The sequence below is a fragment of the Pavona decussata genome, unplaced genomic scaffold (assembly GCF_977016875.1).
Source record: "Pavona decussata unplaced genomic scaffold, jaPavDecu1.1 SCAFFOLD_602, whole genome shotgun sequence".
Taxonomy (NCBI): domain Eukaryota; kingdom Metazoa; phylum Cnidaria; class Anthozoa; order Scleractinia; family Agariciidae; genus Pavona; species Pavona decussata.
In genome coordinates, this window is record NW_028145860.1 from 593182 (window position 1) to 620518 (window position 27337).

The window sequence follows — 27337 nt, forward strand, 5'->3', positions numbered from 1 at the left end:
AAACTCCACTTTAACAAAACTTCAATTTCCATAATTCGTCAGAACGGGAAATATGGCGTCAACGGAACGATGTTGGATGTTAACGTTGTGTATAATGTTAGTTTACGTTAGAAGCACAAATTCTAAGATTGTGGAGGGAACGTTGGAAACGAAAGAGGTACAGAATTAGCTTGCATGATGTGTCTATAAATCTGTTGTAAAATTGTCTTGCTTATGAAGTTTTCTGTCGTGTTCTTTCAACAGGATTGGGCTTTCTTAACTAGATTTTGTTATAAGGATTCCATAGGAGAACTGAAATATCATTTTGAATATCCAGTGGTAAGTATTAACTCCTCTCGAATATAACCCTGATACCGAAAGTTGTTGCATTTTCACTTTAGAGTACTTAGCTTCGCGCTTATTCCTTGCGGTCGTCGGCCATATCTGTATTTAGCGTGCTAGCGGGCCATATATACTCAAAGACGACGTATGCTGGATACCTGAAGGAATTTAAACAGTTCAAAATGCAAGATGTAAAACCTTATCTTCCGCTGTCACGGACTTTGCTGCTACGAAAACATATGATGCTACGGAAAACCTATAAAAGTTCGAGAACACTTAGCTTGCGTGTGTTCCAATCGTGATTCAGCATAATCCCCTGGCCTGTGATATTGAGTGGAGCGAAATATTGCGTCGAGTTCGTCTAGTTGATAACGATTTGTTTGTTTGTTTTTCAGTCATATGCTACGCAGAATATTTTTCTGTATTTTGACACACAATGGCCGCGAGTTTATCCTCAACCGGGCATGGTAAGAGAGCAACATGTTCATGTAAACATCGTGATTAATTACCTGAATATATAAGCTCATGTTTGTCAATTCCTGCAAGCTTCAATGATACAAACGTCTCACATTATATTTTTGTTGACGGTAAAGTTGAGCGAAGCACTTAGGCGAGAGATCTGTAAACTTAAAATACAATAAAAAAGATCGATCGGAGTGTGCAAGACGTCGAAAGTTTGATAAATTTAAGACTTCGTCAAGATTTCTAAATGAAACTTTTAGTACAATGTACATTGTTTTGACTTGGCTTGGAACATCTTTGCGTGTAGGGACGTTTGCTCCATGAACCTAGTTTAATGGCCTTAGTCTCCTGTAGCTCAGTGGTAGAGCATCCGAACTAGTAATAGGTTCGACTCCCGGCCTGAGGAGGAGCATTCGGATTTCCTTTTTCCGAGCATGCCTGCGCCATTCATTGAATAATACATCATTTTCGTCTTTGTGTGTAGTTAAACTATTACTGTGACCTTTATTTTACTCTAAACATAAGTTATTTACGAAATAGTAATTCGAAGAATACTTTGTCAAATTTCCGTCATCGTATTAAGTTTATACACCGTAATATATACGAACATTTATTAGTTTCTTTGACCTACCTATTAAATTTCCTATAGATTTTGACACGAAGTGAAATTAAACGATTTGGTTCACACCTTTTAATATACTCTCGTGCAAATGGCTTGCCTTATTTTCTTCTTTGCTTTTAGCCATTTTCTTGATGCACGAAGTAATATTTTTATTGTTTAATTGTACTGTTGTGATACTGAGCCAAGCATACCCAAAAGATTACATGGCGGAGCTGATGTTTCCGCATTTACTGGTGAAATTAATCTCAAATTTGCCGAATGCCTTGCCTTTCCATGTTAATCATTAACAGAAATAACACGTTAGTTCCTCTTGCCTAATGCCTAGTTTTCTTGAGCATCGTACGCAAGTACAGATCTGAGACTAAGGGAGTAGATCTATAATTGCATCCAGTCACTTCACAGTTGGAGAGTAAATTGGCCACCAAAAGCAAGAAGTGGCCTTCAAGCAGCAGTTTTAATTAATTTCTATACCACTGTTCCCTATTTTAAGATGCCACTGCCATTTGAAGATGTTGTTGTTGTTGCCTTTATTTACCATTTTTTTTAAAAATAAGATATTGCATCGAAAGGCAGGAGATCCAGCAAGCTCTCTTGAGCTTTTTAAAAGATCCCGCTAAAGTTTATTTATTTGTGTCACTACTGTACATAGTTTGATATTTTCTTAATTCTCGCAGGTTAACTTATTCAAAACCAGACTCACAAAATGATAAATTTATAACAAGTAGCATCCAAGCTTAAATTGTGCAGCTGGTAGCAAAATACAAATTGGTTTAGCTATAAACATAATACTGGTTCCATTTCAGAGCGGAACAATTCCAAATTAAAATTGAACCTGACTTTTTTGGAGGTCCAAACATCAGATCCATTTAATGTTGTGAAAGAAAATGTGAAAAAAGGCCGAGCTGGTCCAATTTTTGAATTGTCTGTTCTTGTCTGTTCAAAAACTCTTCCTGTATGAACATAGCCTTGGTGTTTCCTGCTATTGTAAATGTAACCAATTTTGTAATGAGAATCAACTCCACAGTCCCCTGAAACATACCCTTCCCAACGATAAACCCCTTTAAAACCTTAAAAATGTCTTTGAATGATGAATTCTGAGCTTAGATGTACCTTCAGAATTTTATGATATAACTGACCTCGGTTGTCGCAAAACTGTGAAAATCAAGAATCACTACTAGAAGAGTTTCATAGTAACTTTTACACTTTTTATGCTTGCATACTTATTTGTTTTCAAAAGACGTAAACTATGTTTGTGTTTATGGCTTTGTTGCCGATGATGGTGAATACAGAGCTTTCAATGTAGATTTAATATTTTGAATCTGAGTTGCTTGAGATGGGTTGTAAAAGAAACATTAAGCTGTTGATGGTGATTTAGCAGGGCTGTCCATTAGGGCCGAAGCCCATCAATTTTCAGTGGGAAGCCTATTTTTTCGCTCTCCTCCCATCTCGCATGACTTATGCTCCACGCTCACTTTGCGCTTGCGTCTGCAGGCCTGAAAAACCTGCCAAAATAATGCATGTTCAGCAAGCTATGGTTTGAAAAACAAAGCCCTCACTGATACCAGCTGGCTACTTTTTATTCTTTTTTCACCTACGCTGTATCATTTTATAAAATGATTGACAGCCCTGCCTTCAATATTATCAGCCTTTTAAAGACTGTCGCAATAGAGTGTTTCTGTGGAGGATCTAGCGGCAGATGGTTTCTCTCATGACAAATAAATTTAATCCAGAGAAAAAAGTTCAAGGATGGATTCAGTACTTTGCTGATTTAATGGAATAAAATATTTCATAATGGAGGCATTTTCAGGTGGTAGGTTTCTGAGCGAATATTCTTATTCTATACAACCTCTTAGAATATAAGGCAAGAGATCGAGGAATTCTTTATATTAATCTGGATATTTTAATTTATGTAAAACTAGATGGAAGTAAGAAGCTACATGTACTTGAGCTTCAAGTGCGTGTCAGATATTTAAGGCACCTGCATTGGAAAACAACTGGGGATCCACATGCACATATTAGATAGCTTTTGAAAGGCATCGAAAATACAATGTACAAGTTTTCAAGCGTGAATCAATTACGAATGCTCCACTTCAGTCATCAAATTCACGCCTGTTACCACTATATTTTTTTGGTTGAATAAGATATGTGATGGAGGAAGTTCGAAGGTACCTTTCCTGAAAGCGACAGCCTTATCTATTTTGATTTGGGCTTATCCACGCGAAATGAGAACAAGCAATGGGAATTTTAAAAATGTTGCACTCATTTTGCTGCTGTGTCACTCTACCCTGGATGTAGGCATGAAATACAAAATGATGGTTGTCCAGATACACAATTGTCAAATGCTGTTTATAGCAAACAATAGTATTGCATGAGAAAAGCAAGGAAAAACGTCTGTGCTCTGAATTGATCAGTTTTAAGTACCCAGTAACTTAATCCATGTCTGTCCAAGTTAAGGTTCTGATTATTTAATATAGAACTGATGGCAAGTAGCAATGAAATGACAGCTTACAGTAGTAGAATCTTACAACTTGAGCCATTCAGAATAACACAGGCTGCTTGGGATGTAGAAAGTAGATGTTATAAGGATTTTTAGCACTGACAAAAACAAGTTCAAACCAGAGAAGAAAACTATGATTTCCAGTTTTATACAGTGCCTTTCAACAACATGTGAACTTTGAACTTCAAAACCCAAGTGACATCTTTTGTTTTTTACTAGAGTCAGAGTCAGTCATAATAATAATTATTAGTATATACCACACAAGTGAATAGTACTTTTCGCGCGCTGATTGGCTAGCTTGGAGGTGATTAACCAAGTACTATTCACCTCCAAGCAGCTGAAGAGAAACAAGATGGCTTCCCATTTCTCTACGGTTAGTTAAGAGGAAATTATTTAGATAAACGAGGCGGCTGTTAAAATACATAAATGGCAAAAAAGTTTGGTTTGACGGTATTAAATAGTAACTTATTTAATCTTTTCAACCTCATATTCTAAGGCGAAAAATGAAAATAAAATCCCTTGTTTACGAAAACTGCCAAGCACTAAAATTGCTCGGAAAATGAAAATGAAAGCAATGAAACATCTAAATTTTTCAACGTGGTTTCAACAACAAGACAAATTTCACAGAAAAATTGAAGAAATGACACCATAAGGACTTAAAACAAGTGTTTCCAAAAGTTTTAGTCTGCAAGAAAGCGAGACAGAACTTTCTACAATAAGAAATCGCTTTCCAAGTGTCGTGTGATATTTTAAAATTTCATACCATTTGTCGGTATATTGTCAGGATTAATTTATAATTTTTTGGTTCACTAGTTCAGCTTGTGTGGTATATACTAAAACAATAAATTATTCACCTCAGTTTCGGTGAAAGTGGTGGATATTTACCTCGCCGCTTTGCGGCTTGGTAAATATCCATCACTATTCACCTCCACTTCGGTGAATAATATTATTGTTACTTATTACCAGGGTTCATGCTACTCCTTGAAGTCCTTGAAAAGCCCTGGAATTTAATTTTCGTCTTCAGGGGTGCTCAAAAAGCCCTTGAAAAGAATAACTTTTGCTCAAAGTGCTTGAAAGTAATGAATTCAAAACTCCTTGAATTTTTGTTCATATGGGAAAAAATGTAGGATTGTATCAATAATTGATATTGAAAGTAATTCAGGGATTGAGCGCAGATTTCAAAATCAGGGACAGATTATATCTGGTGGAGCTTTTTTAAAGTTGCTATTTACCAATGAAAACATTCGAAACATAGTGCAAGACGAAGTAAAGTTGCTTTGAATACTCCTTGAAAACTCAGTTTTTAGTGCTTGAATACTCCTTGAATTTTATGTCCAAAAACCAGCACAGACTATGTACACCTGTATTACTGACAGGTACAACTGACTGACCGTAAAATTACAGAAACCGACAAAGTGGATTGAAATCTGCCACTCGCAGCATTTGAACATAGCTTTGTAACACTGTTTAATCAATCATCTTAGCTTTCTAAGATTTCTGCTACGGTGATTGACAGCAGTGAAATAGGTAATGGTTGGTAGAGTCGTGAACGTCATGGTTGGCATGTTTTTGAAAGGCACGGTAAGTAAGTGAGGCGTCTGTCTGAGTTATTGTGTTTCAAGTATTACAGATCCAATAAATACTGAATTATTAAAAACTGGATTATTGGACGATACAAATCCCTAGTTCTGATTGGTTTAATTAGCAGCCAAGGTAATATCAGCCATTATATACCATTCATTTGTACCTGAGAAATGGCTGCTGACTAAAGCATCTTCTGTTATTTCTTGCAAAGGCCTACATGTAGTAATATTTTGTGGTAATCTTTGTTTTTAATGAAGCATTTATTTCACTAATACACTTTTAGGATTTGGGATGTGATTATAGCCAGTGTGGTAATATGCATCTTATAGGTTACAATTATCACCTTAAATTCAATGTGTTTGTATGAATGTATTATAATCTATTTTAATTTAAGGAAAGGAAATTTGCTTTGTTAGTGCTGACAAATTTGAATTATCAGGTGTAATATTTCATATAATTAATTTTCAAATTAAAAGGAGCATATTTTTCACTTTTTTCTGCATAGTGTTGAAAAATTGATGTGTTTTAATTAGTGGTTATTACTTAATTGCAGCGTGTTGAAGATTGCGTTTTGCAAGAAAGGTTTACTGACAATAGCGAAGAATACAATGTGACTGATCTACATGACTATATGCTGCTCTCAGCAGGAAGAAAATCTTGTCAGGATTTTTTTTAACCATTGTGGATGTGGTGGCGAAATTTAACAGTGAATACCACTGAAATTTAATTCAACTGAAGGCCAATTTGATGGAACAAGTGGATGGAAAATTTTTGAAGTTAAAAAAAGTAACAGAAAAATGAATTACTATGATCACATATTTTTTGACAAGTTTGCTTGCAAATCTATAAATTAAAGTGGATTTGAAAAAAAAAAAAAACATTTATAAAGGCTGTAGACCTCGGCAGGTTGTTGTGACAGTTAAGAAAGTCAGGTGCCAGGTTCTGTTCAATCTATTTTACTTTTTTCATTGATTAGAAGTAGTATTACAATTGAACTGCACCAAACTTAATCTTATGGCTAGCACCTAGTTCTGTACTCAAACAGCTAGCAACCAAGTTTTGCAATTAAGGCAAAATTTGGGAATCAAGAGTAATTTGACATTGTTTACATGTGTGTAACTTTTCAGTCTTCTGGACCAAGTTATTAGTTTTTATGGCTTTTAAATGTGTTGAGAAAGATCTTTCTCATTTACTAGTACTGATTGAAAAAAATCTTTTGTCCAGTGGCTAATTTCATTTTTCTTTTCAATATGGTTAAAATTTTGGTAAAATGACTTATCGTTGGGTGTCTTTCTGGGAAGAAACAGCTTGTTCAGCTTTTGTTTCATTGTGTCTAAAACAAATAATATTTATTGTTGTTTTAGCCAACTGTGTGTCTGCTTGTTTTGCAATAGCAGGATTTGTGGTGACAAACATGTAATTTTATTATTTTTATCAGTGGTAATAAAACGATTGGCTGACATTAAAATCAGGTTGACAATGGTTCCATGAAGCAAGCTGTTTTGAAAGTGAAGCATATGGCAAACCTTTTGTATTTTTGGAATGTTTAATTAAATTCTGTTTTTACCAAATTAAAATACATATAAGGTTGAATTCCAATAACTCACACACCAAAGGAAAGCAGCAAACCTGTTTGACTAACCAAAATTTGAGCCACTTAAAGGCTAACAATTAACAGAAAACTGAAATAAACGGAAAACTGCTTTTAATTAATTTGTTTTAGGTGGCACAAATTTTTGAATTACTTGTATCTAGGGTATGATTTAGCAAGAATTCCAATTTATCTTTGGATCAAGTTTAAGTGAGAATGTACGGTTCCAGAAAATATCCATACCCACCCCATGGATTAGGTCATTGGAAATTCTGAGGAAAAAAGGAAAGTATCGTGCTAAAGTGATTTTTTTTTTTTTTTTGGGGGGGGGGGGGGGGGTGTCTCAAACCAAAAACCTTCTGTGGGGGATGTGTGGATATTTTCTGTAACAATCCATTACTAAATTATTCAGTTGACCAGAAGTTTTTAGTAGTTATCTGGGTGTTGAGTAATAGCAAAACATGTACTTGAGTTGTCCAGGATTTGAGTGTATAAGAAATTCAGGTCATCTGGAACTCAAGCCTGCACAAGATTCTCTTGCACACACTGTTACATTTACTAAGAAATTTGAGTTTTCCAAGGCTTGAAAACAAGAACAAAAATTTTGCTTGCTGTCATTTACAAATGTCATGATTTTTTGAAGAGCTCTGCCCTCAAATACAGCTGTAAGTGCTGTTACCGAAACGCTAAAAATTAAAGAGCACTTGGGTGCTCAGTATTATTGAAGAGGTGCCTGGAAAAAATCCTTAAGTGACTTCTGATAAATTGCTAGATTCTCCTTTCAAATTGCCTTGTGTTTGTTTGTGAAACAAAACAAGAATTCGTCCTTACATCAAAAGTCACTTAGGGTGTTTTTTCACGCACCCCTGACAAAACACTGGAAAATTGCATCTATTGGTCTGAAATTGGGTCAGTGTTTGTTAAACAGAGCTGCATGCCTGCCCACCTAAAATCCCCCCTCCCTGGTCCAAAACAAGGAAATTTTGCAGCTGTATGTTGGTTACTGGAGGCTACAAAATGTGCACAAAATTTATTTATTTATTTATTTATTATCAGAAATGTATCGATAGAGAAGACAAAGTGTACAGGGGAAACAACCAAGTCATTAACCTCACAACCAATTACATATGGTCTGGATGCAAAGAAGTAGATATGGTTGATACCAAGTATTTTGTTTGTGACGGTAAGAATATTTTCATGAAGGATGTACTGTGGTTGTTGTTTAGTACTTAATAAGTGCTTTCAGGCTGTGCCATCCAATTAAACCAAGTCATTAATTCACCATGAACATGTTTCAAGAATCCTGATTTTTAGGACGGTGCCTACTTTTGTTACTGCGCATACCTTCTGCGCATCTTAAGATACTTGTGTTTCTTATGGGTGGTGCCTACAAATACAGTATAGCGAACCAGCCATGAACTGCTACTAAAAATAGTTTGCGGGAAAAAAAATACAGGGAAATGTATGGAAAGTTCGAAACGCAACAGTGGACGCTTTCTGGCACAGCTACATCCCTCCAATTTTTTTTAATAAAAATCCTTTTCCTAGTGCCAAAAGTTTCCAATTCATGAATTTTTCAGAAGCAATGTTTTATGAAAATTATTTGACATCGGATTTCCATACAAACACTGTTATTTCAAGACGTGTTTGCCTACTTGTCAAAATGGCATTGAAAACCGTGGTGAGGCCTATTGGGATTGAAAACTACAGTGCACATTTAGGATTAAAAAAAAAAAACCCTCTATGTTCCATTGTAATGTCACTGTAAAGCGTCTTCAATGCTCAATCCTTTAGCACTTAAATAATAAATTATTTATTTTAATATGTTTTTCATTGTTCTATCAGTATATATAATGTTTAGGAATTAGCCTGTCTTATGTAGTAATTTTTAATGATTATTAATTGCAATCATGTTCAGGGGATCGCCGTTTTAGGTCTGATCGTGAGAGATGGTGGTACTTAGCACTGAGCAATTGTCAATCAACAAAGGTAGGCATGTTTTAAACAGGACTTGCATCTTGATGATTCCTAACTATCAGAAAATATAATTTTTAATATATCCAATAGCATATAGCATTTGAGTTTTCGGTTAGTCTATGATGGACATGGGACATACCAAATGTATGATTATGTCCAAACAACTTATCTGTGGAAGTTAAGTTTAGTAAAATAATTATGGTGGTAAAGTTAAAAGGAACATACAATTTAACAATTACATTATGAGCTTGAAATTTCTATTGTACGATTGTTGGTGAGAGCTTAGCCCAAATCAACTATCACACATAGAAATTGAGAGCAAATAATCTAATTGTTGTAGTATAAGTCTACTAGTCATTCAAAACTTAGCAACAAGACAGGTTCATGTTTTTATTAAATAGGTCATGCCAGTCAGGCTCCTCACTCTACTCACTATCTACAACAAAAATAATAATGATCTAATATTCATACGGGATAACCCTTCAGTATAGAGTACTGTTATCAACGGGGTCCTGTTGACAGAATAGATTGTGAGTAGCGTTGCCAATAAGAGAACGGCATTTGTGATAGAATGTGCCTAGTTAAGATTTATACTAAATATAAATATAACTGCAAGTTGAAGCCATCTGAAACTTTTATGTACTTGCAATAAATGACCTGTGTGGCCAATTCAAGACCTCGCTACAAGAAAGGCAAAAGAACAGGATAAAAACTTATATATGAAAGGTAACATCTTGATCTGCTGATGTGAATCGTGTAACTTGTTGCATAGTTTTGTTCATGGAAGTGATTATATCGTTTCAGGGCCTATTGATAAAGTACAGACTGGAAATGACAAATGGAAATAATTCTTGGGGGAAGCACTTCTCAGCAGATGAGCGCTGTATGTATTTTCTTGTTGTCTGACATTCTTGGGAACATCTTATCTCAAAACAGGGGAGCACATTCAAACTCTCTGACTGATATTGTGGAACTGACATCTGTAAAAGCCATGTCATAAAAGTTTGATTTATTTTTACCATTGAAAGAAAATCTCCAGCCTATGGCCCCATCCACACTGTGTGGGTCCGTTTTTTTCTCGGTGAAAATGAAGCAAAATATTTTCATCCATACTAGTGTTTTCGTATAGTTTTCACAGGCCCACACTAAAACGCTTGAAAACAATAAAAACGACAGGGACCTGGGATTGCGCATGTGTTAACATCACAAGACGTTCCGCCATCTTGGGTAGATACTCTGATTTGGATGCTTTTTACGTCACCACTTTCATTTATTTTTGCATTTGACGTAGAAAGAACGCACTCCTAATTGCATTTGCAGTCGAGATTGTATGGGACAATCAGTGGATTTGGATCTTGGGATGTGTCTCTGTCATCCCCTGCAGATTTTGCAGGGGTGGATGACATCAACACCAACTCGGCAAAGGAGAGAAAGCTTGGAATCAAGATCATTAAGAACACACTCCTTAATCTTCAACCATTTCTAGTTTTTAAAATTTATATCCATTATTAATAAGTGCCTCTCTGGCAGAGGTTTCCTTCCTTGTCGAGCCTTCTTGGTAGTTAAATTTTAAATCTTTTCCTTTTTTTCCCTTCAGATATTCTTGCGATGGACATAGCTTTTGTAGTTGTATTTATCATTTTGTGGATACTCTCTGTCTATGTAGCAAGTAAGAAACCCTTTAGTTAATAATTATTATCATATCAAAGTTTAATTGTATTGATTGAATATTTATCTAGTTTTAGTAGTTAAATTTGTATTTTTTTAATTGATTGTCATATTTCCACAGTTCTGTTGACCTAAGAAAATTTGATTTCCTAAAGTAGTCCTGTTTCTGTCTCAAGATTAGATTACAATTACAGTCGAACCTCTATTAAGCGGTCACCCTCGGGGAATGGCTAAGTGACCGCTTAATACAGGTTGACCGCTTAATACAGGTTGTACAAAATACAGGTAGGAACACGGTGAAAATGTGATTTTATATTACGTAGTAAACAGCTTATGCATAAAAGCGCTCAAAAATCACTTACTCGGTTAAAAGTAACTGCAGCAATAACATGGTTTGAGAAAAATAAAACATAGAAAGGGAGTAACAAAACAGTAACGTCAAGTTGATGCGGCCGTTATTACAGCCGGTCATTAGAAAAAGACATACTCCTAATCTTTTGAGTCGTGTCTTTTAAACCTATTTGTCGTGCAACCGGCTTAAACAGAAATTAATGAAAGAAGAATTCGATCCGCAATGATGACAAGACTTTTGACCAGTAATGTTCGAGTAATGTATTCGGCGATTTAACGATTTGTGAAAATAAACAAGGAAATCAATTACGTGGTGTGCTATTTGTACTTGTATGCACTACTGTAGTGAGTGGTTTCCATTTACAAAGTGGCCGTTTAATACAGGTCAAGACAATAGAAACAGCTCGTCAGGACTTAGCAAAGGGTGACCGCGACCGCTTAATAGAGGTGACCGCTTAATAGAGGTCAAAATTACAGTAATTAAGGGAAGTAATTTTCGGGACTTTGACAACTGACCGCTTAATAGAGGGTGACCGCTTAATACAGGGCCGCTTAATACAGGTTCGACTGTATTTGGATCAAAGTTGTGTGATGTAATTAGTGATTAATAATAGTGTGTATATGTGATCAAAGTGAAGCTATATATCAGTCATAATTGGCTTCACTCAAAAATCTTTGCAAAATCCCTACACGTAGCTGAATACTTTTTAGGGTTAACTGTTTGCGAGATAAAATCGTCAAGTTTTACCAACAGACAAGGATTTAGCTGCTGTTTGAGAATCCAGCCAGCAAATTTCAGCTGTTGTAGGGCCAAGGGCATGCCCCCTGCCCCCCCCCCCCCTAAAAAAACCCAACATGTTTAACATTTGAGCTTAAGTTCTCATATAAATTTTATTAATTTTGCATTTAAAATTAATTGTTAAATTTTAGTCATTGATAGTAAATGTTGTGATTCATTTATAATGCTTTCAATTAATTTTATTGCTTTAATAAATTTATTGCAGCAATACTAACATCCCGGAGACTCTTTCACTTCTCATACAAGCTATTTATGACTTCACTTACCTTTGAAGGTAAAAATAATTAAGACCCTTTATAATTTAGCCAGTTGGGGTCTTAATTATTAAGACCCCAATTGTCTTAATTTACTCTGCATTACAAGTGCCTGCATTATGTAGCCCTTATGTTTTCAATCTAGCTAGGCTGAGACATCCAAGGATAATTTATTTTATTTCAATATGCTTTTGTTAATAGTCAAAGTTATACATTTCATAGCTTTAGGATGCATTGTGTGATTTCAAGTACTTAAAGACATACGTTAAGTTGTTTTATTATCCGTCTATTTGGAAATTAGTTTTTCATAAAGAAAATTTGATTAATTTTTTACATGCTGTGGTGGTTAAATTTCCAACAAAAGCAAACATTCAAAATTCTGTCTGGACAACTGCAAAATGAAGCATCCAATTACAGTGTATATTGCATGCAAAATGCCCAAACGTTTTTAAAGGCCTTTTCTAGATTCAGTAACTCACACACAGAAAGGCTAAAAAATAAACAGTTTTCATTTGAGCAACAATGATAACTGTAAGGATCTTCCTTCTATTTGATGAGCTACTTGTGAATAAACAACATTATCTAAAAACAAATTTCAATGGTTGTGCACTAAACTTTGCAAAACACATGTGGGGAGTTCAAAACTGTAGTGACAGGAAATTGTCTCTGTTGTGATAAGTTTAATAATTATACTTATCACAATATTAATGGCCGTTAATTATAATTAACTATTAGTGATGCGAAATAATGCATGGCTCAAATACAAGAGTGATAGCCCAACCCCCCCCCCCCCCCTTCTCAAATTCTCTAGTAATAGACCATGTAATCAGACCATGTAGTGGGGAATTTGATCAGACGACTTTTTGAAAAAGTGAAATAAGACAACACAGGAATTAGCCTCCCACGCAGACGTTCTTGGGGGTTCGTCACGCGTTCCTGCCCCAGGAACGTCTGCTGAAACGAACAGCCACTTCCGTTCGTCGACTGCGGACCAATCAGGAGTCGTTTCCCAACTTTGGGTAAACTCGTGTTTGATATTAAAAATATTATCTGAGACAGGATGGCGGACTTAAGTGGTTTTTGGCCCGGGGTTTATGGTCATGTGTGCCAAACGTTTGGTATAAGGGAGTTGACTGCGTATCAAAGAGAAGTCATAGTGCAATTTGCGAAGAAGAAAACTGGTGTGTTCGTAAACCTGCCAACTGGTTATAGAAAGTCAATTATTTATCAAGCTCTATCGTTTGTTTACAATTCAATTCTTGAAGCTGCTGGTCACTGATTGTTGTTGTGGTTTCGCCGCTTGTAAATCTTATGAAAAACTAGGTAGACAAACTGGCAAATCTTGGAATTCATGCCGCTTCTCTTAGTGAAATCACTGAAGAAAATGCAGGGTGTTGTGGAAGGAAAAATTTCAATCGTATATGCACGTCCGGAAGCGAAAATATCTCCACGGGTGATGATTTCCGTTGTTTCGCAGTATGTGATTGGCTTTACTTGTCATAATGAGTCAATGCTGATTGGTCTGTTCAGGCAAAGGCAATTTGCCGACGAACGGAAGTGGCTGTTCGTTTCAGCAGACGTTCGTGGGGCAGGAACGCGTGACGAACCCCTAAGAACGTCTGCGTGGGAGGCTACACAGGAATAAGACGTGAAAATAATATGAATTATCAGATGTGCATGTTAAAGAAGGCACCATTTTTTTGATCTTAATACAATTTTTAATTATTTTCAAGCAGTGCAAGTGGAAAAAACTAGATTTTCCAGGGTAGGCCAGGAATGAACACAAACATGTCCAAAATTATAGGTGGTTAGCGCAGGCAGCACAGAAGGGTTAAATAAATTAAATTTTATTTTATGATAGAGTGAGAAGACAAGTAGTCATGTAAATGGTGAAATTAACCTTTTTGTAATTTCTACTGTTTCCTTTCCACAGTTATAAGCTTGATTTTCTTCATCATATACTATGACAAATTTGCGAAAAGTGGCTTTGAAACATATGGATTACAAGTAGTAGGTATGTGTGGATGGAATGGTACATTATTATTATTATTATTATTATTATTATTATTATTATTATTATTATTATTATTAGACTGAGGCGTTAAACGTGGCCCAAACTACGTGTAGGAATAGCAAATCTCTCTAGACTTTGTACAAAATATATTATTTAATAATAAAAGTTAAATAAATAAATAAAACTTAGTGACTAATAATCTCTAAAAATCATGAATGTGAGTTCCTTAAAAATGTAGTCATCATTTCAAAAGTCCATAATATGTTCTTTATATGTGTATGAATACAGAATCTCTGTAGACAATTATTATTGCAAAGTTCAGCACTTTAGACTAACCGTAGTCAACTAGTCACAGACTAGTAAAATGTCAGTTTTTTTGCTAGCAGGTTTTGCCTTTTTACTGGCCATTTATGGCTAGTAAAAATTTTAAAGTACTGAAGTACTGGATGGAAAACAAAAGTGAAAGTTATTGTAAATAAATCACAAGAGTGAATTGTGGGAAGAGAAACAAAGGCTGTTAGCAGGGTTTTTTAATTAGTTGAAATACTAAGACGGCAACAAACCATTTACCTTTTGGCGGGAAGTTATTCTGCCCCTCCCCTTCCCCCTTTCATAAAACAAATCTGGAGGAAATTGTGCATGAAAAGTCTCACTAGGGAAATTTTGTCTTTGCTTTTGAAATCAGACCTGTCAATAGCCACTGGCCATGGGCTGGTGAGTCAAAAAGGTTCGTCTCCAGCCCTGAGAGTTGTCATGTACGTAGTAAAGAAATTTTTTTATTTTTAATATTGTTTGGAGCAGTAAGGAGTGTTTAACACTGGGTTTATGTGAAAAGAGGAAACATTTATTTTGATGTGGGTTGTCGACTCATAATTTTTTTGGTCGGACATGGGATGAAAATACAGTAACAGGAAGCAGATCATCCACTCTCCTTTACAGGCAGGACATTTTGAAATCCATATAAGTCCATAGTGGACACCACACCACATGTGGAAACCACATTTTTTTGACATGATTTCTTGTTTGATGCTCTTTGTAGGGCGTGGCAGTCATTTTGTGTCTCATGTGGTATTTCTAATCATGTTAATTTTGATGGCAAAAGGATGGACAGTTACGAGGTAGGGGAAATGAAGTTCAGCTGAAACAACATGTTGTAACATGAATGGCAAATGAATAATTATAATAATTAATATTATTATTCTTAATAATAATAATAATAATAATAATAATAATAATAATAATAAATTTCTATAGCTCCAATACTATAAAAAAAATATATTCAATAGTGCTTTACATGCAGTACCAATCATAAATTAAAAGCTTTCGTTAAAAGAGATGTTTTCATTGGTTTTCTACAAAAATGGTGAGGCTGTTACTGGTTCTGAATGATAATGGCAGCGAGTTCAATTCCGTAAGACAGGTGTAGAATGAACGAAGGAGCGATCCCCAAGTGTAGAGCAGTTGACTTTTGGGATGAGCAGAAGACATTGTTTGGACGAGCGGAGAGTATAGTTAGAAGCTGGTTTCAGGAACAAAAGATCTTTGATGTAGGGTAGACTTAATGGTTGTTTAACGACTTGCAAACAAAAAAGAGCAATTTCGACTTAACTCTAAACATAACAGGAAGCCAATGTAGGTCAATAAGAGCAGGTGTGATATGATCAAATTTTGCAATCTGAAAAATCACTTTGGTGGCGGCATTCTGAACTTTCTGTGAACAATCAAGTTGACATTTAGGAAGACCAAAGAGAAGAGTGTTACGGTTATCAAGGTGCAAAGATACAAAGGTATTTTATTTGTTATCAAGTGAATTTTTTCTTACCATGACTGTTCAATGTTGTTGTTTTCAGAGGGCGCATCAGTTCTGCAGGTCAAATCAAGCTTAGTGTCTTTGGCACAGTGTACACTGTGTGTTTTGCCGTCCTTTTCTTCTATGAAGTTGCTGTAAGTAACAAAAAAATAATTACCTTATTATAGGACATTAACGCTCCATTAAATTAATGGGAATTGTAAAAATTCGCGTTAATTTAAATTGTTTAATTTTTGTGAGCATTCATTTCTGCACTGTGAATTAAGTGTAGCACTCATTTCCATGACCTTAATTTCCATCATTTTAATCCCAAATACTGCACATTCTTTATACAGCACTATAGAAAACAATAGCTAAGTTCCTTTTTCCATGTTCTGTGTAATTTGAATCTTTCACAAATGAAGGTAAGTAAATTGTTTACAATTTTTTATGGTTCATTGTCACCCTTAAAGGAGGAAATCCCAACATCTGCCTCTTGGATTTTGGCCAAGAAAGATTTTGAATCATCAACATAATCTTTCTCCAAGGAAAATGAGACCTACTCTGTTTCCTCTTTTTAATTAAAATTTCCAGATATCTTGAATAATTTTGCTCCACTCTGCAACAATGGTCATGACTGGTATTTCAAAGCCCCTTTGAATTTAGTGGGAATTTTTTCGGCTTTACTCAGATAACTTCTCTTAGTAATTTTGGCACCTTGTGTTAATTGCATTTAAAATTTCCTTTATTCTGAAGTAACTTTTCCTTCAATTTACATTAATTGAAGTAATTCTAATTCCAAATACCTCCATTAACACAAACATTAATTTCCTATAATAAAGGTAAATTTTTTAGTGACGATGCAGTTGTTGCTTGACCTGTGTCATGTTGATCAAATTTGAATTCATTTGAGAACTTTGCCTTTCCAGGATCCAAGATTCATTTGTAGCATACTCAGTCATTTGTTCAATATGTAACTCGATCATTGATGCATATTTTTTTCTTGTCAAAATCAAAGGTTTTTGACCCTGGTGAAGTTCTGTATATTTACGAGAGTGTGGCAGGCATTGGGATATGTGTTCTCAGAGTGATTGTGAGTATCGTTTTTCAAACCATTTTAACTTGTTTAGTACAAAGATTGAAATGGCGATTAATTTATGTAACAGTTTATTATTATTATATGATACCTAGGCCTGTGTGGACATGCATAATTATATTGGCTGCATGTGACATTCAATCGTTTTGAGAACTGGAATTAATGTTTTTAAACTTCAGTAAATTATAAGCCAGACTTTTCCCACTTACGAAAAGTTTTGTCCCTGACGATAATTTTACACTAAAAGCTTTCAGCTGACTTACAACCTTCTACTAGGTTAAATTTAAGTTGTACAAAAAAGGTTAATTGAAATCATATATCTGGTATCAGAGTTTTTATGATGCTACTCAAGAGAAAATGTTTCATTAGAAATTTTGACTGCTTTTTGGCACCCTTTTGAAAACTTGCGAATCGCTTTCATTTCAACCAGGCAGTCAACTTTATTTTAAGAACTGTGGTGAGCAAAGCTGCGAGCACAGACTTGGGACCGACTGCTTGCACTTTCATTTCCTTGAAGGGCATTAAAAATTTTACTCAACTGACAAAGTTTGCAGGGCTGTCACTAAGATTTCAAGTTGCTGGATAAATACAACAAGTAGGCGGGGAATCAAACAGCTGGGAATTTCTTTTGGTTCTATTTTTCTTATATTTTCCTATGAAAATAGCCGGGGGCCAAGTTCTTAGTAACCGGGGCAAATCCCCGGTCCCCGCCTCTTAATGACAGCCCTGACAAAGGGACTGCTTGCTTGCAGCACTTTGATTAACTCGGATTTCCTTTTTTTCCGAGTTTGCCCGTGTCACTGACTTATACAGCACTCTCACTTTGATTAATTATAAACTTTTAGATAATTATCATAATTAAACTTAATTATGTCATTTCAGGCATGGCTGTGGTTCTGCTATGGGACATTCTTCACCCTGAAGCATTTCCCCAACAAGTGTAATTTTTATTACCCATTCTGGTTTTTCTACACAGCCTGGTAAGACACTGTTAATAGTAAACAAAAGGAAAAATAATCTGTGTTAGCCTACAGTGCAACCTTTCTTGGTACTCACTTAATATTTTTGGTGGTTTTAGTGACCATGTTGAACAAGGTTTGGATGATAGAAAGAGCCTCAGAATCTCCTCTTCTTCTTTGATTCCGCCATTAGGCATTGTTTATTCTGTTAGTTTATTATAACTATGCAAGCCCCACGCACAGTGGCAAGTGGACTCAGTTATTATACGATGTCAATTTGCCCATGCATTGATCATAGTTCATTGTTCATCTGCCGTCTTGTCTTTGTGGATTTGTGTTCCTTTGCAAATCGCTGGTTTCACTTGGATTAAACCTTTGCTGAGCTGTTTGAATTTTGTTCTGTCGTTACTACTTTCAATATTGTTGACTGGTGTTCATTTGCACCAACTTCCTTTGGTTTTTCTAAGTCAAATATACCAACTCTAATTTCAAGGTAATTTTGTCTAAATTGACATTGAGCAATGAGCATGTTCCAAACCTCTGAAGGATATTCCAATTTTGAAAAATTCTAAATAATTTGGTGGAGTTTGCTACTTCCACATCCTTTATGACCATCATCATCATCATCATCATTGTCGTCATTGCCATCATCATCATCATCATCATCATCACCATTATTATTTTGAGAGAGCTTTAATAATATTGGAAAGAGGCAAACACCCACAGTACAGACTGTTTTTTATATGTGAAACACGATTTTGTAACAGTACTGCATTTAAATTCTACAAATCTACCTTGCAATTAAGATTTGACATAAAAATGTACAGAACTGTGTTTCTTGCATGATTATTAACCAGTGTTAGGGTTGAAAACTAACGCAGTACTGTCTGGCGTATTTGTGTTAATCATGTCATTGTTTTCTGGGCCCAAAAGGCATTGAATGCTTGATTTTTGCATAAAAAGGCTCTTCCCTTAACAAGGAATTTGTCTTTCAGGTTTCTTGCAGGGCCAATTGTTGTTATAACTGCAACATTCAAAATACCAAAATGGGAAAGGTAAATGGAGGTTTCATATCAATAAAAATTATTTTTATTACTCTTAAATTCTGGAGATTCTGAAAATGAGAGTTATTGTAGTTAGTTAGTAATCAGTGCTTTTTTTATTACTTTTCTGCTCTCAAAACACACCCACTACCACAATGGTGTTTTCAATAATATTAGTTTTTCATCATCCACTTCATTTCTGTAAACAGGCAAAAGAAAAAAGGCATTTGTATAACAAGTTGGTGTCAGTTGCTCTTTAAAAACAACACATCGTGCAAAATTATAGAATGGCGATAGTAATTCATTTAATATCTTTCTTCAACAGGGCTCAAGTTGTCAATGGCATTGATTGGTCAATCTCTGTTCTTGCACACTTGGCTTTCTTGGTAAGTTAAGAGCGGTCTGTATATCGATAAATTTGCTCACAAGCCTCGGGTGACACCCTCCTCCTGCATTATCCAGGCATTTTTGAACATACAGTCAACTCTCTCTAAGCGGACACCTCTCTAAGGCAGACACCTCTGTAAGGCAGACAGAAAATTGAGTCCCTGCCGAATTTCACTTGTTTTTCTGTAACTGAACTCTCTTTAAGACGGACATCTCTCTAAGGCAGACAGCAGACACTTTTTTCCAACATGTTGGTTCAAAAGACTTCTCAAAGCGGACACCGGATGTTTCTGAAATTTTATAACAGGTCCAAAATTCCGAAAAATTAACGCAATCTGATAACAGTGGTTTTTTTTATAAAATATACCAGACCTTACAATATGTCTTAATACAATATTAAAGTCACTTTCCCCATCATTTATACAACAACTCTTTGTTCAATGTTCAAAGTGTGTATGAACTGTGTTGGATTCCATAAGGAATATATAAAAGAGACACAGCCAGCCTGTCATGACTAAATTGTACACTGTAATTAAAGTAATAAAGCACTGGTTTCAGTTTTGATGTTCGGGTATCAGTTTACATGAACTCTCTCTAAGGCAGACACCTCTCTAAGGAGGACAGTAAATCTGGTACCGAGGGTGTCCGCCTTAGAGAGAGTTGGCTGTATTCCATCCCGAGCATTTGACAACCTTGTGATTCTCACCTCACAATACTGTCACTTCATTTCAATGGTAAGATCACCAGCAAAGACAATAAATTCTTCATTAATAATGTCTGAGGAGGACAAAGATGAGATGGCAGATCCAGAGAATGAACAGTCACTGCCACAGTGCTGAGAAAAAGGACTTATCCAAGATTGACTTAGTTTGGCATGAATAAGCTTTTATGACAACAAGGGCCGGTTAGCCCAGAAGTGAAGAAATCATCATCTTTTAACTTCATCATGGGGCATTTGACGAAGTAGTTTTCCCTGGCCGTGGAACATTTGCCAGTTTATTTTCAAAAAATGGGGGGTGAGGGGGGGGGGGAGGTGGAGGTTTCTGTAGTATAAAAAAACTACTCCTAGTAGTATTGTGGGGTTCCAGAAAATATCCATACTCCCCCCACAGAAGGTTTTTTGTTTTGCATCCCCTGTTCCCCCAGGAAATTCCAGTTTAGCTTCATACTTTGCTTCTAAAGTTTTGGCTTTTAAGACCCCCCTCCCCCTAGTAATTTCCGATGACCTTCCATGGGGTGGGTATGGATTTTTTCTGGAACTGCACATTGCTACACCCTCTTAAATGGGATGCTAGTCCACTGCAACTCACTGCATCTTCTAGTCACAATAGCTTCTGTGTGTTGACGTAAATGGTTTTCTTCTACTTTTTTTATGCATTCAGGTGATAACAAGACCTTCAGCAGCAAATGTAAATTTTCCATTTCACTTGAGAACAAACCAGGTACGTGGCATTCAGCCAGTTAACCTGGTACACAAAAGCCTTGTGTTGTTGGGCTGTGACCCAAAGTAGTATGCTAGTACTTACAGTCAATCCAGGTCATGCGTGAACAGTATTTCCAAGAATGAAATGAACATTCAAATTTATCTTTGTAATGTCCGACACGTGAATGGAATGTTGGACATTTCTCTGGAAATCGTTCTGAAAAAGACGCATTAACTGAAAAAAAGATTCAAAATACTTGGGAAACAATTGTCAATTTTGCAATGTAAAGAAAAATTCGTAGCTTTATACCATCAATAAGCTTGGGAAATTTATACAGGAACTCTGAAATCTCGTTGGCGATTTTCAAAACTGACATGTAAATTTCAAAACTCCGTTCAAATTTCAAAAATATCATTCACGCGTGACCTGGGTTGACTGTAATACTAATCAAAGATTAGCGTGTTCAATGTCACCAGGCTCTCTCCCCTTTGCCAAGTTGGTGATGATGTTATCTGCCCCTGCAAAATCTACAGGGGATGCCAGATACTGGTCCCAAGATCCATTCATTCAATCAATCTTGTCCCATAAAATCTGGACTCCAATTTGTATTAGGATTGTGTTCTTCCTACGTATGAGGCAATAAATTTGCCCTAATTTGCACATAACGCAATTTTCAAATGTTTTGCTGTAGCTTTAAAAAAATTCTAGAAATGGAAGGAGCATGTTTAAAATTAGCCAAATAGACACGTTTGAGAGCCACGACATTTAAAAGTGGGTTTTCATGATTGTTTGAAATTTTTGGAAACTTATTTCCTTTCCTTGTTTTCAAATGTAGCCATCAGTGTGTTTTGAACTCCAGGAAATTAAAGTTGCCACTTGTAGTGGGGCAACAATTTAAAAATTTGACTTTTTGATCTATGTAGGAGAAAGCTTGGATTTCTTGCTTAAAGGCATTAAAAGTTAATGTCCGTCCATGGTTGGTCAATTTTCAGATGCTCCTCCCCCCTCCTCCCCCACCCTGCCCCAGCTATATATAACCTCTGGGCAAAATCCATGTTTCTAGCTATGCAAAATGGTTTCCTTACTTCTGCTATATTGTAAGTATTAAGTATATCAGTCCCTGGGAAGCACCGCATAAAAGCCCTCTAGTTTTATTGGTAGCCTCCCAGCCAAATATATCTTCTTCTATGTTTGTATTTTATTTTCTCTTGTATATTCTCTGGTGTAATGGTTAAGTTGTCTCTTTTTATCTCAATTTTTATTTGGCGAAATGAAATGAATAAATAAATGTCTCCTTTCTTTCTTCAGATTGGTATTCAAGAAGCTGCTCCCTCCCCTAGACCTTTGGAAAATGGGTCAGCTTACTACACACCACCGCTCCGGGATGCACCACCCCCATACTATTCCCAAGAAACAGGCCACTTTACAGACATTACATCTATGTTTTTGGGCAGCAGTGTGGCCAATGGAATCAAGGTACTGAATTTCACACTTAAAAGGGGCACTGTCATGGCAATTTTGCTGTATTTGGTCAAAATTGCTCATGAGAAATATTTGACGAAAAACTTTTTTGGTCACATGAAATTGCTCTTAGAACACCAAGAAGAAAATATTAACTAAAGGAATTTCTCAGAGGAAGACCTAACTACAATCAGTTTTTAGCGACTCAAACAGGTGTTCTGGATGCTAATGTTTGAGGTTTTATATCAAGCTGCCCCACTCTTTACCTTTTGGGGGGGGGGGGGGTAACTTATATGTGTAGGGATGGTAGTAACATTTGGTCATTAGCTTCCATGCAATGTGCTTCTTATTTCAAAATACACATGCTTAAGCTTATCTTGCACCTTTGTCAGCTTACTTTTTGGGGCGTAATGGTCCCAAAGTGCAGATTATCACGTTATCACATTTATCCTACTGTAAAAGGCCCTCAACTTCAGTAAACCTGGGAATCACCATGATAATAGGATTTCAAAATTACCAAAGTGAGGGACTGAAAAGGGATATACTGGTATCTTGCTTAGCTTGAAAAGCTTTTTTCAGCCCTTTGATCTGATTTATGTTAATTATAAATGCTTTGCAGCAAGGAAATTCAGGCATGAATGGAGTTCATAATGGAGAAATAATTCATGGCTACCCCATGGCACCACCAGCTCAAACAGTTCCAGCACCAAGATCATAATGAAAAAGAAAATTGCCGCAAAATTCCAGGGAGCCAAAAAAGAGGGTTTCACTAAGCATAGACGTATCACGTACTTTTAATTTACAAGCAGTTATTAATAAATAAATTTGAGGGGCTTTAATGCAGCACTACCATCAGTAATTTTCTGAGCTAATATTATTTTATTGTTGCTTGCTAGGAATCTTTGAAATAATTTCAAAGATTCTATAATTGAAGAGCTTGGTGCATAACTGAGGCATTGTGCTTAATTTTTACATTTGCTTTACAGGCTGGATTCACTGCATCTGTCACATGTGGCCTTCAATTATTCCTTCAGCAAACATTGCCTCGACGTTTTATCCATTTCTTTATGCTTCATTTGCAATAAAAACCTATGATTATTGGCAAGATGTCCGTTTTATCACAAAACAAAGTGGCAATGTGTCCTGATGGTATTGAAGGCCACATCGTGACAAGGAAAAAGTCCAGTGAATCTGAGTTCAAACGACAAAAGCAACCTCAAAAACACTGTATGTCAGTTAAGCCCAGAACCTTCAATTATTACAGGTTTTTTATGAAAAAGAAAAACTCAAGGTACACAAGAACTAAAGTCGATTTGTCAAGAATAACATTACATGATTCCCAAGCAAAAAAAAATATCTCAAAAGTCTTCTTCCATGATAGTGTTTTATTTTTTAATCGTGATCAGGCTTTCTTTTTTACTTAACTTGGTAAACCCTTCACTTCGCGAACCAATCAAAACAAAAAGTATTTCTTTATAAATTAAAAGCATTAGTGACTCCCTTGAAGTCGGTGAAAGCATTAGTTTGTCATGGTAAAGTCTGACAGCTATTGTTTTAACACAGTTGAATCTCAGGAGCAACCTGAATTGGCCTGTCGCTAGTGATTCATCAATGAAATTTAACCAGCTGGTGCAGTCAAAATGCTATTTTTGTATCATCAAGCTTCGAAGGTATAAATCCACAAAGTCTTCTTAAAATTTTAATTTTTTAGTGACTTTTTGCCAATTCATCCCGATAAGCACCTGGCAAGAGGTCATTCATATTTATGTTGTAGGTTAAAATGAATCCCAGGTTAAAATGATTTCAGCCTAGGTTGATTTGTATTTTCCTTTGTTCAGATGTAAATTACCCAACCTTAACTAAGAAAAATACAAATCAACCAAGGTTGAAATCATTTTAACCTGGATTCCTTTTAACTTACAACATTTTTGTCACCAAGAATATAATGAATATGTGGTATTGTGACTGGTTTTCATAGCATTTGTAAATTATACGAACTGAGAGTTAAGTTGCTGGTTTTTATTCACGTTTACTCAACTTGCAAATTTGATTTCCATTTGTACTTAGTACATGTATATAGCACTTCGCATTTATTGCAATAAATACATGTAAGTCAAAAAATAAGTTATATAGTTATACTGCACCATTGTGCTCATAATCTAGCTCAGCATTTCATACATGCATACATCATTCCCAGGTAAGTTATTTTTCTAAAGACTAATGTCAAAAAGGTTGTTGTATATTAAAGTGGCGTATGTAGTGTTAAAATAAAATGTACTAATGTTTCACTAATGTTGATTAAGGACTCAGTGAAAAAATATTAAGTGGTGTTCATCTCAAAACACGAAATTGCTCAAAAATGCAGTTTTATGCATAGCCTTGTTACGTTATCACAAGTAAATTATCACATCAATTATTATAATTTTTCTTTGTCAAGGCTAAAATTCCACCAATTTCGTAATCCCACCAACTAGTATTTCAGAGAACCATACTTTGTTTATTTCCTTTAAAACCCAAGTTGTTGTTGTTGTTTTTTTAATATAGCCTTGAGTCTGTTGACAAATGTTGAATAATTGAAAAAAGACCACATAAATACTGTTTTGTCTCTGTTTCATTTTACAAAATAGACCTTCACTCTCTTTAACCTTGAAGGAATGATTATCATAAACAACATGATTTGGTTGACCATAAATTGTAACATTTATTATTACAATGCATATATTACATGCATGTGATATCTGTGTAGCAGGGAAGCTGTTTTATACAATGATCATCATGTCAATTTAGACTCACAGTAAGCAGTAAATATTAGTACAACAGAATATTTGTATTATGGGATTAAGTTATTCAGTTTAGAAAGTTAACAGTTATCTTAAATAACGGCTTTGCTTTCGTTTGTTTATTTTTTTAACTCTATTTATAACAAATTAAGTTAGCAGACAATTTTGAAGCAAGTAATGATTAAGCATAGTGTAATCCATTAGTTTCATTAGTTTTGTTGTTGTTGTTTTTTTGTTTGTTTGAAAAGTTAACATAAAATTTAATAAACCTTATTCCAAAATGGCTACACAGGAATGTGCCCCTATACGCCCAATTTCCAATTTATTTCCAACTTAAAAGCCTAGTTTTAATTGATATGCCCTTTAACCCCAAATTCTCCTATCTTGTCCCCATACTTCTCTTATAAAAGTACTGGGGAGAAGTTATTAAAATATCAAGAAAATTCACCTTAGGTAATCATGTGCTGAATTCTCATGAACTCAGGGATTGAATAAGCATTTGACATTACAAGGAGAATTTTGATGCTGACCACTGTTGCAAATGCCATGAAATAAGACAATATGCAAATTTGTGTATTGTTTTTCCAGTCCACTCCGGTAAAATTCGAAGAGTCTTAGTTAGCAGAGAATTACTTGAAAGATAACGTGTAAGTAAAAATAGGAAAATGTCTTAAACTGTAGTTTTATTTCTGAAGTAAAATGTCTTGGAGGTTGCTAGGATTGATGGTTTCCTAATAATTATTAGGAAAATGTAAAAAATGTACGGTATTCACAATTTACCCTTTTAATTTTTTTTTAAAAGGCCGTTGGTTTTTAATTTATCAATAACGGTTAGTAAATAGCTATTTATACGTTTCAACGAATATACTTGTTCGTGCAGTGTTTCCTATAAAAATTATTGTCTGTAGCATAATTATTTCTCACTAGTCTAAGCATGTGCAATTGTACATTATTTCATGTGAAGAAAAGCAAAATAAAATAATTTTAAAGTGATATTGTTTAAACTGCTGTCTTCCTATTTGGTCCTATTTTATTTATTTAATTAATTATCTATTTATTTGTTTTAATTTTTTTTTTTTTCGCTGTTGAGTATTGGTGCCATAAATTGATTTTAAGTGTTATGCAGTTCCATAAAACATGCACACCCCTCTCATGAAAGGTTTTTTTGGGGTGTGCCTCTCCCCTCCCTCACCCCTCTGGAAATTCATATTCAAATTCAGCTTGCCTCTGAAACCACCCCCTTGGAATTTCCAATCACTACCGTTGAAGACCGTTAAACATATTAAACTGTGGAACTATAAATTATTCATTTCATCAAAACAAAAGAGTGAGTCAGAGAACAGGGGCATACCATTCGAAAGACGCTCATAAAACATTTTTTTAAAAACTACAAGAAGGGACACGCCCCCCCCCCCCCCCCCCCGCCAAAAAAAATTAAATATATAAATAAGAGGAAATGAATCCTTTTACTGAGGATGTACATTAAAAAATTATGGAATCTTGTCTTTTAGTAAAAAAATCTTTGGAAGGATTATCAAGCTTCTGAAGGGATTTGACGAAATTTTTAAGCGTATATATGGAAAGAATCTCCTCAGAGATCTGCGAAAATAATTGAGGTCTATTGATACAGTTGCTAGTTTCCGAGAACAACGGATAACCGATACTTTTTCGTCTTACCTGAGCACAACATTTACAGTGGCCGAGCAACTGCGTCGGCAATTGTTCTGGTTCTGAAGTAAAGAATTCGACACGTCTTGGGAGATCAAGAGGATTCCGGTTTTAATACAGAGAAGTGAACTTCGCCAATGATAACTTCAGCTGTTTAAAATCGTACATATTAAGCTTAACTCCGTTGAGAAAAAAATAGAGAACAGCTTTCGACAAAGGTTTATATTTGAAAACATTAAATCTTACCTCAATCTGCATTGAAAATTAGGCGTTTTTCCTACCCAAAAGTCTTCAAATGGTGAACTACAGATGAACAAGAAGATCAAGCGTTAATGGACAAAAACAAGCTTACATTAAAAAAACTGATTTTCCCCCTCTGGTTATAAAATAACTTTCATTTGTTTGAATGTTTTCTTTTCAAACGTATTTTTCCGTCAATACCTTACGTTCCTAATAAAAGCGGCCTCTTCGATAGATAGTATTGTTTGAAAAATGAGCGAGGTCGATTTCATGTTTCATGTTTCTTTCACCAAGTGAGCAAAACGCTTCCCTCTCGAATTTCCCGCCTCTAACCGATGAAGAGAGTTTAT

The 27337-nt window shown here is 35.4% G+C and overlaps 2 protein-coding genes across 2 annotated transcripts in view; one reads left to right on the plus strand and one right to left on the minus strand.

Annotated features, from left to right (window-relative positions):
* Positions 1 to 16023, minus strand: part of LOC146449204 (uncharacterized) — a 42092-nt gene extending 26069 nt beyond the window's left edge. The window contains exon 1 of the mRNA XM_085101474.1: positions 15963 to 16023. The gene's annotated coding sequence lies outside the window, so the exon portion shown is untranslated. The remainder of the gene's footprint in view (positions 1 to 15962) is intronic.
* Positions 1 to 26072, plus strand: LOC146449205 (transmembrane protein 145-like). Its single transcript, XM_085101500.1, has 18 exons — positions 1 to 157; positions 244 to 318; positions 717 to 788; positions 8134 to 8260; positions 8996 to 9066; positions 9859 to 9937; positions 10652 to 10723; positions 12078 to 12146; positions 14060 to 14140; positions 15180 to 15258; positions 15991 to 16084; positions 16948 to 17022; positions 17908 to 18005; positions 18980 to 19039; positions 19353 to 19413; positions 20797 to 20856; positions 22147 to 22314; positions 22919 to 26072. Exons 1-18 carry the CDS (start codon positions 53 to 55, stop codon positions 23015 to 23017), a joined length of 1545 nt encoding a protein of 514 aa, XP_084957626.1. The 5' UTR covers positions 1 to 52; the 3' UTR covers positions 23018 to 26072.
* Positions 26073 to 27337: the final 1265 nt, after the last annotated feature.